The following is a 10,048-nucleotide window of genomic DNA, read 5'->3' on the forward strand; positions in this document are numbered from 1 at the left end:
TAAAAACGGGGTGCAGAGGGGCTGCTGAAGTTGGGCCAAAGGCACACGGACACGCCAATCATCGTCCACAGGGAGCGGCTACCCCTTCGAGGAAGCGCGAACGAGCCACCTACAGCATCAGGGGGTCCACCGCGCTCCTAGCACAGAACCCCGTTTAACTCTTCACACCGGTGCTTCCTCCAAAGGCTCGAACAGATTAACACTGCAGATCAGTCCCTCCTATTCTGAAAAGAACATTCCTATGCTGAATCTGAAACTTCAATAATCACTTGAGTTTAAGAATGTGCAAATGAACTTATTTACTCTGATTTAAACCACAGCGCGATGAAGTTACTTCTTCCCAGAAGACCATTCGCCTCCAGATGCAAACGTGCACCGCAGCCCTTCCACGTGCGGGTCGCCTCCGGCGGGCTGGGGGCCTGGCCGCGCACCTCCGCGTTCCTGCCCTGGGGCCGAAAGAGAGCGGCGTTTACGTCCCGCGTGTGGTAACTCATGTGACGCTAGGAGGCACAGGTGAGGGCACAAGCCCCGACGTGACCGCTCCCCATCACCAATGACAGGTTCACGTCAGCAGCAAGCCCAAAGCGCCCCGACGGATGTAAAAACCCCACACTGAACGAAGACGTGCCGCCATCAGAAGAGGGGGGCAGGAGACACGGCCCGCTGAGGGAACGTCCTTGTGGAGACACACGTCAGCGGGGATAAAGGGTGTCCTGAGGGTCCCGGTGGGCGAGGGGACTCACGTGTCAGCACGGTCGTGGGCATGCCAGCAACCCTTCTCAGCCTGGCACCAACAGGAGACGTCCCCCCTTCCCTGGCCACAGCGGCTCTCCTCTAAGGTGCCAAGGGAGCGCGTGCTGTCCGTGGGCTGAGATGCCGCCTCCTCTCGCGCCCCGACAAGCTACTCAGCGCGTTAGCCTTCACTTCTCTGGTCGCGGTTCTCATCCCACGAGGGATGTGTGAAGCCGACCCGCTCCCAGCCCCGATGCTGGCGGCACGAACGGCGACACTGCCTCCGTGTTTTCCGCCACGTCCCTAAGCACAGAGCGAGCACGCTCGGCACACGCATAGTTAACGAAGGGCCGCCTGACCCCCAGCAGACAGAGCCCGCCGTGCAGGGCGGCAGGCCCGGGGGGGCTGCGTGGTCTGTGAGGGGGCCCGCGGGAAAAGCCCGCGTGCGCCTTCTGCCAGCAGCGGCCAGAACCGAAGCGCACAGAGGGGAGGGGCTCAGGCCCTTTAGTCGCGCTCAGTGGGAGCACAGCTCCGGCGGGAACGCGACTGACGTGAGCTGCGAGTGGTCTCTTCCTGTTGCGTCCCCTGGAACCTGCCCACGAAAGGCCCTTCTCAGATGAGGTTATTACTGGCGCTGCGGTCCCAGAGGTCTTACCTTTGGAAATCACCCGAGGAGTGAGACCAGCATTACGACTCCCATAAACTGGGTGAACAGCAGCAGCGGAGTGAAAAACGACCACACGGGCCATAAAGCAATGTTGAAGCTGAAAGAAAATAGGACAAAAACACACTGCTGACAACTCTAGCTACAACCTACGCAAATATGAGGAGGGACCCAACCACCCCGGATTATCTTCTGGAGGGCGGGCCCCTCGTAGTCCAGGCTCCCCCCACTAGGTGAGAGTCCTAGGAACCCACCTGCGACAGTGTACCAACTGGTGTTGTTGTGAGAGGCTGCGTTCAGCTTCAGTGAATTGTTTTGAAGACTTTCAACACATCTGCCCATTTCATGATGGGTGATTTACGGGTGCACCTGCCCACACCGCGCTGAGCGTTCAGCTGTTTTGACCAAACATGGCATGACCCCCATGTCCCACCCTCCCTATTCGCCCCATCTCACCCCAAGCGATTTCTGTTTTGTTTCCCTGGGTGAAAAAAGTCCTCAAAGGGAAACGCTTTGCTGACGTGGATGAGGCGAAATGAAAAAATGGCAGAAGCATTAAAAGGCATCAAAATCGACATGTTCAAAAACTGCATTGAGCAGTGGAAAAGTTTCATCAAATGGAGAGGACTGGGAAGGTGACTGAATTTGAGATATGTAAGAATAAAGACACACTTTTTGATAAATTCTGTTTTTCTGGGGGTACCCCCTCATATATTGTACTGTAGAATCCAGATTTAAAGAACTCACTTTTTAACTTAGTTTGGGAAAGTTCAATCAACCAGCAAAATTATCTGTATTATTTTTTTCTCAGAGATGTGATTTAGCAAATATTGGAAATATTACTCTCTCTCCCAAAAGTACGTGGAACTGGAATTACTAAATGTCTTTTAAAGAGAGCTGGCACGGCTCAGTAGGAACTGAAGTCACTAAGAATCAGTGTATCCAATGGAGCACAAACTGAAACGGCTACAGCCTGCTCTTCCTTGCCGATCAATTACGGTAAAAAGATGGTTAAAAGTATTTTTTTATTAGGAACAGAATGAAGAAAAGTAACCATTTTTAACTTGCTATTAAATTTCCCACTGAGAAAAACACTGTTCTCGTCACCAAGGGAAGAATAAAACACTTTCTAGGTGCAGCTGATTTTTGTGGACTAAACTTATAGGAGCAGAAGCTAAAGAGGGAGAACTACAGTTGATTACGTGCTTCAGAGAGTTGACTTTAGTATGTGATGTTTTTAGTAAATAGAACTTTAAAACAGCTAAAATCATATTGTTCTGAAAAATAACATTTCTGAGGTGATAGCAGCCTTACAAGGAAATGTAAATTAACACACATCTCCCTACATTACCGAAGGGTTGATAATTAGCCACATCACTGTGGAATATGTCAAATACCCTTAAACTTCAGCTACAGAAAATAAATCATTAAAAAAACAGACTTAAGCTGAGTATGTACAAAAGTATGTGCTTTTTCAAAAATCAAAATTCATTTACTATCAAGAAAGGAAAAAATCTAAAGGGCTATTCACAATATAGCAGGTCCTTGAATAACGTCATTTCTTTAGGAATCTAACTCTGGTTTCTATCTATTAGCCTGTGGGAAAACTGGGTTTGTTATATACATTGTTCCACTTAAAAGTCCCAGAACCTAAAGACGGCGTTAAATGAGAACTTACGGTACGTAAAGGGTAGTTTTTCTCCCTGACTGGTAGGATCATGGGATTTATTTCCTCTGTATTTTCCGTAATTAACAAATTTTTCTTCAATGAGCAAGTATACTTCTGTAAACATTTCACTGAGTGCCTATTAACTAATGAAGAAGGACACCGACTGTGTTATTTTTATGTTACAGGAGCGAAAGAATAAAAACAGCTATAAGCCCAACAACAGGGAGCTAGTTCAGCCAGTCACAGACGCCCACGTAGTGATAACTATAGAACTACTAAAAACAGTGGGTCACACCTACGTGCGCCAATACGGAAGAATTGCAAACTCTACGGCTCATTAAAAAAGAAAAAGTCTCAGAGCCCTGGCTGCTGTGGCTCAGTGGATTGAGCATCAGGCTGCGAACCAAGTGTCGCCGGTTCGATTCCCAGTCGGGGCACATGACTAGGTTGCACGCCAGGTCCCCAGTTGGGGGCGCGAGTGAGAGGCAACCACACAGTGATGTTTCTCTCCCTCGTTCTCCTTTCCCCGCTCTCTAAAAATAAATAGACAAATTATTTTTTTTTAAAAAGTCTTTCCCTTGGGTGATTTCTTAAGATTTCTTTAAAAAAAAAATTCTCATAAAAGTTTGGCATTATTTGCAGAAGTTAGAGGTCTGCACACCCTTTGAGCCAACGATTTCATTCCTAGAGATAAGTCTACACGTACACATGTACGTACATATACGTTGAACAGAAATGTTCACATATGTACAAGAGAGATAGACTAGAATGCTCTTAACGGCACCATTAATACCACCACCAAACTGGAAACGAGCCAAACGCTACCAACAGCAGAAAAAGTAAACTGGGATTCAGCCACAGGCTGGACTGCTAAACAGTAATGAAAACCTGTTATGCACACAAACACGGGTAAATTATACGTAACCTAACACGTAAAAAGCAAACGTAAAAGAATACGTGGGAACCCATTTCTATAAAGCTCAGAAACACAGACACAACAGAAGCAGAGTAGGCAAGAGATGCAAAAGGCAGCGATCAGCATAAAGGTGAGGACAGTGTCTCCCTGAGGGCGGGAAGGCAGGCATGGTGCCTACGCGGCCCGACTCCCTTTCCCAACCCGGGTGGGGTTTACGTCAGTGCTCGTTCGTGATTCACTCAGCTGTGCGATTTCATTTTTTCTACTTTCTGTATGTATTATGCTTCACGGTGAAATGATTTAAAAGCAAACTGCAGAATATATGAGTATGTAGCGTGTTACCACTTGTTTTAAATAACTAACACATAAAGAAAGATATCACTGAAAAGGGAACCAGAGACAGAAATGACAGGGAGACTATTTTCCTGTTATTCCTTTTTCCCTCTGAAATTGGTACCACGTACATCAGTACCCGACCAACAAAACTGTTATTCCTATGGGTCACCCCAAAGCTACCTTACCAAATGCCCGCGGCGATAAAGGCAGCGGTGGTGATGGGTATCAAGGCCGGATACTCGGCATCGTACTCCCCGATCCCGCGGTACCACTCCAGGTAGAGGACGCAGTAGAACGCGATGGACAGGCTGACAAGCAGCAGGGCGCCGCCGAGCAGGAACCAGCTGTGGGGACGAGAGCAAAGGCAGCTTGACGGCACTTAGCAGATGAGCAGACACCTTCAAAGTTTCCACTGATGGCCTAAACACCTGTTTCTACAAGAGTATCAACTGCAAAAGGGACAGAGGGACCCAGAGTCACTCGACCCCAGATTTCGGAGGGCGACGGGGTGAGAGGGATGGGCCTGGGACCCATGGCGCGATGAAAAGGTATGACTTTAAATACACGCGTGCACGTGTGCTTTCAGAAACTAACAACCAAGGAAGACCCTTGGTTATGGCGACGCATTTTCTTTAAAAACATAGGAAATATAGCAGCTTTCTGTTGGTTTCAGAAGTGTTGAGTGTGAAAGTAATAATCTGAAAATGCTGAACATCAACGTGGGAAATAGTTCGTGCACGCTGCCTCCCGTAAGAGATTCTCAGTGAGACCCTCACAGGTTGGCAGACCACTCTCGCTCCAAGGGGCGAAGCCTTCTTCCCCGATTCTACCTGTAACAACAGCTGACTCAGGGCGTGAGCCCACCAACCCCCTCCTTCCGGCCCCTGCTGGTCATGGGAGGCGGCCAGGTTTGGGGAGCCAAGTCCCCTTCCCACTCCCCCAGCTCAGCCCAGTACCCCATTTACTGTTTGCTTCTCCACAGGGAGGAGACTGCCCATCCATGGAGAGGACGGAGGGGGAGCAGGGGCTGGGACAGTCCAGTTCGCAGGCACCGAGTGGACTTGCAACGGGCGAGCTCCCAGATTCCTTCTGTGACGACGGTTCTGGAATTCAGAACCGTGAGCGGCCAGACGCACAGCGGTTAGGGGCACACCCTGCAGCCCTGCGCCTGAGTCTCAGCTCCGGCACGACGGGCTCTGTGATCCGGGCAACCGGGCAGCCTCGGGGTGCTTCGGCGGTGCCAACAGCACTTGCTCACGAACAGCTGTGACCGTGAACTCATGCTCAGAAAAGGGCTTGGGCCCTCAATAGTGGCCCCCGTTAGGCCACCGCTGTTCTTTATCTCCGGGGAAAATACTGCCACCCTCCTTTGTAGGGGTCCTCAGGGCCCTCTCTCCCGCTAGCGTGCATTCTCGACAGGCACGCTGTCGTCTCCGACGTGAAGAACGTACTTAGTTTCGTGTCTGTAAAGCAGATACTCATGTGGTGCGTGAGGGGACGATGAAGGAGAAAAAGTCTTTAAAAGGGCCCCTCAGGAGGTGCCGATAAAGAAGGGCCGAGGACACCCCGCTCGGTCACGGCCGCCTCGGGCTGCGTCAGGGCCCTTCCTCTTGTCCGTATCGGCTTCCATCTTCACCTGGGACCCTCCATGGCGACTCCGTCCACATGGGGTGAAGGACATACGAAACTGAAAACAGCCCGAACGCAACAAGACGCTGCAAGCAGCGGTCCTGCCGCCCGGCTGCGCCAGAGCCTCCCTGCGACTCTCCGCGGAAGTGGCCCTGCCCCGGCGCCCACGGCTCCGATGTGCGGGTCCGAGGAGGGCCCGGGGCACCTGGGATTGTCACGTGTTCCCCCTTTCATTCCACAGTTGATGGTGATAGGCACACTAGGGTTTTTTTAACTGTGACTCCCAAAGCATCCCGGCGTTTGGCTCTGGTTTTGTCAGCTTCTGAACCGGGGCTGAGGGCGGGCGAACGAAGAAACTGGCTCGGGCGGCAGAGGAACGGCCGTTTTCGAGAAAGCAGAAGCCCCCGGGCCGTGCTCGGAATGCCCGTGCCCTCGGGAGGCCCTCAGCAAGAACGCGGCGCTACTCAATCCCTCCGTGGCTGCATCCCGACTTCCCCTCCAGGAGGACACGGTTTGGAGGCCAGGCCTGTGGCTTCTATTCCTTGTCACGCGCCCCGCCCGGGTCCCAGGGTGCGCTCCTGTACCCACGGACCCCTGACATGTGCAGCTAACCACTCCTGTCTCACCGTTCCCGTAAAGAACGGGTACCATAGAAGCACGGACGCACACCCCCTCTCAGCCCTCCTAACCCTCCAGAAGGCCCATGACCGCACGCGGGGGTGGCCTAGGTGTCCCTTCCAGGGGCTCGCTCCGCGTCCTGTGCACACACTGACCCGCGCGGCCCGTAGGACCTAGCCCTTTGCGCCAGAACGAGCGGCTGGGCATCACTTACCTCGCCGACGGGGCAGCAGCTACTGTGGGGTTGGAAGGAGGCACTCCCCCTCTTCCCAGCCCAAGTTCTAAGGCAACGGAGACCCCAAGGGGTCAGGCTGACGAAGGTCAGCTGCCAGCGATCTCACGGACAGAGTGGTGCACACGAGCAAAGACAAAGCGCTTCTTGATGCTGCCGCCCAGAAACAGACAGCTACCCACCGGGTTCCAGGCTGCGGCGGAAACCTAGCCCCCGGCTCCTGCCGGGCGGCCCCATAAAAGGACGGCACGGAAAAGCGGACTAGCATCTGAGCCTCCCACGGGCGACGGGCTCCCAAGAGGAAGAAGGTGCTGAGCTGCACACGTCTAGTTCTTCATCACAAACCCGCTCAGGAAGTCACCCTGCCCCCCGGGCAAGGAGCGAGTGAGGCCGGGGCGGAAGAAGGGAGCGTTTAGGGGAAGTTCCTGCTCCTAGAACTAAGGGAAGACAGGAACAGGCTTTCTCCCTCCAACGGTTTAAACACTCCCCCCAGGCCTCCCTTCCCCTGACCACGTGCACTCTCCCTGCCTGGGTCTCCCCCCAGCCGGCACTGCTCCTCCTGAGGCCTGTGCGGGCCACGCTGTGCGTCCGCCCTCGGTACCACGGGGTCAGGCAGCTCCATCCACACCTTCCGAGCCCCACTGGGACCCCCATAAACGCTTTCACCCCGTGCAGTCAGACCGTGCCAATGCCAGCTCTGACCTTCACCAACCACAGTCTTCCTCTTTCTCTCTAGTATCTGGGGGCCTCCATAACACTCTCCAACGTTCAGAGGACTCTGGAACGATCCACAACCTCCTCCCCCAGGTGAACGCCCGAGCAACTAGTGACCTTCACCTCGGCTCTAATTCAGCCACGCCCCATAGTAACCTTGTCAGCTGTACCCGCGCTGGGAACACAAACTCGGAGCCCTTACTCCCACCCACCAGTTCTCATGCCCTCCTCCCAGTGCTCTTGCACTTTACCTTCACAAACTCGGAGCCCTTACTCCCACCCACCAGTTCTCATGCCCTCCTCCCAGTGCTCTTGCACTTTACCTTCACAAACTCGGAGCCCTTACTCCCACCCACCAGTTCTCATGCCCTCCTCCCAGTGCTCTTGCACTTTACCTTCACAAAGACCTTCAGCCAGAGACCGTCTCCTACCGTGGCCTACAAGTAGGTTAGGTCCTTCTCTAACTTACCACCCTGCCCAGCCCGCAACACACCCGTGCCGAAAGGCACACGGGAATAACGCCCGTCCCATCTCTCCGCTGCACACGCCCAGGGCGGGCACTCTGACTCAGCGAGCTGTCGTCACCAGCTCCTCCCAGCCTGGTGCCTGGCAGAAGTCAGGCGCCTGCTAAGCATCTGAAGAATCCAGCGGATAAAATAAAACAGGAAAATTAGGACAAGGGTGTTTAACGTAAGAATCAGTAATGTCTTCTTACCTGCTAGTGTGGAAGTTTTCTTTAATCGTTTTGAAGAAATCAACATAATAGGTCACAGCAATGGAGGCCAATATCCAGAATCCAGAATGGATATTAAGTCTTGGAAGAGGCTTCTGCTGCTTCTCAACAGCCGCAGAGGCTCCTGCAAATAAGGGGGATTTCAGCTCGTTAAATTCCCGAGTTCATGGGGCGAAATCAACCTCTTTTAAGCCAAATAAAAGTTTTCCTAGATCTTTCTAAGAATCAGATTCTCTCCAAGCATAGCATGAATTTCTTCTGCAAAACCACCAAAATTGGTTTATATTTGCAGAAATAATTATTAGGAGCTCACTATAAAACATGTTCTATATAGTCAACCTTGTGCCTCTACATGAGTTTTTAAATCAAATTTACATATTCAGTCTTTCAGAAAGAAGGACGACATCTGGTAGTGAAAGAATTTTAACATGTTTCATATTCCATGCAGGAAAGTAATTAGTCCTATTAAGGAAAATGCAAAAGGCAAATGTTAAGAGCACAAAACACTTGTGATTTTCCAAAAAAATACTACTCGGAACTATTTATTTTTAAACAAACACACCCTTTTAAGGCAGCTCAACAGTGGAAAGGGCTCTCTGGGGCTAGTCCTGAGGCCCAGTATGAAAGGCCAGGCAGCAGGGGTTGGGTCAAATGAGTTCTTTCTAGCAAGTTCCCCGGGCGACTGGCATGCCATAGTACACGTCGGAGCTTCTCAGCCTGTAGGAGTCCTGAGAAGCTTGTTCAGAACACAAATTCCGGGAGATGACACCCTCAGAATGTATACACCAGCATGCCTGGGCGTGACGTTCTCTGTTTATTTTCAGAAGGAAATAAACGCCAGAGGTTTACGACACACACGACAAAAAGCTCTAAAGTGAAATCCCTCTCTCCCAGCGCCCCTGCCCAGAGGCAGCCACCAGCACCCCGTTCTGCTGGGTTCTCGTCCGCCCTCCGCGCCCCCCCGGACAGCACGCGCCGCGCGGCCTCCTGCCTGCACCCAATGGTGGCCCGCCACACACCGCCCCGCGCCTCCCTCTGAAATCGCCCAAACTGCCAGGCGGAAGCCCGCCTGCGAGTCTTCCCCCGCCGTCTGCTCTTACAAGCAGCGCGGAGCTGGGACGCCCGGCGCCCGCGGCCCGGCGAGCGCGCACCCGCGCGCTTGGCTGAGTCTTACGAACAGCACAGGCGGGTGTCTTTAATGGCGTCAGACCGGCACCCCTGCGGGTGCTGACGCGCTGCCGGGATGGAGGTGCGCAGGGCTGCGTGATCTCTGAGGCTCTCCTATGACACTAAGTGCCCTCCCTGCAAACTCCTCCGAAGCCTGAGAAACGAACCCCGGGCCGCCCTAAGCGGGCAGGGCTGCGGGAGGCCCGCAGGACGGACGGCCGTTGCCGGGCGCCTCGGCCCCGGGAACCTCGGCGCGCCTGGGACCGCGCCCGGCAGAGCGCCTCACCCCGCCTGGCGGAGCCTTCGCTGCCCAGCGAGGCCTCGGCGTCGGGCGACAACAGGTACCGCCTGCGGAGCTGCTCCCGGGCCTGCTGAACGTCCATCTTGGCGCCCCTAAGAAACGCGGCGGAAGTGACGTCACGCCACAGGAACTTCCGGCGCCAACTTCCGGGCGGGGCGGTCTCTTCCTCTGCGCGCTGGGTACCTGGTTGGAGTTGAGGTTTCAGTTGGTGAGGACGTGGGGCGGAGCTGGCCTCGCGATCTGCGCCCTCAAACCCCCAAAATGACTTGAATTTCAAAATGCCGATCCTCTCACGGCCGAACATGTCCCATTTTCTTCCGAACGACCGAGCTTACGG

General features: G+C 53.4%; 1 protein-coding gene across 1 annotated transcript; it reads right to left on the minus strand.

The window, feature by feature from the left end:
* Window positions 1-1,183: 1,183 nt before the first annotated feature.
* Window positions 1,184-9,818, minus strand: TMEM128 (transmembrane protein 128). Its single transcript, XM_090267079.1, has 4 exons — window positions 9,697-9,818; window positions 8,226-8,367; window positions 4,503-4,661; window positions 1,184-1,496 (listed from the first exon to the last, which is right to left on the minus strand). The coding sequence occupies exons 1-4, from the start codon at window positions 9,791-9,793 to the stop codon at window positions 1,397-1,399; spliced, it is 498 nt and encodes a 165-aa protein (XP_090123205.1). The 5' UTR covers window positions 9,794-9,818; the 3' UTR covers window positions 1,184-1,396.
* Between the last annotated feature and the right edge of the window lie 230 nt (window positions 9,819-10,048).

Source organism: Furipterus horrens, unplaced genomic scaffold (genome assembly GCF_987537825.1).
Source record: "Furipterus horrens unplaced genomic scaffold, mFurHor1.1.pri manual_scaffold_2, whole genome shotgun sequence".
In the NCBI taxonomy this organism is placed as follows: Eukaryota; Metazoa; Chordata; class Mammalia; order Chiroptera; family Furipteridae; genus Furipterus; species Furipterus horrens.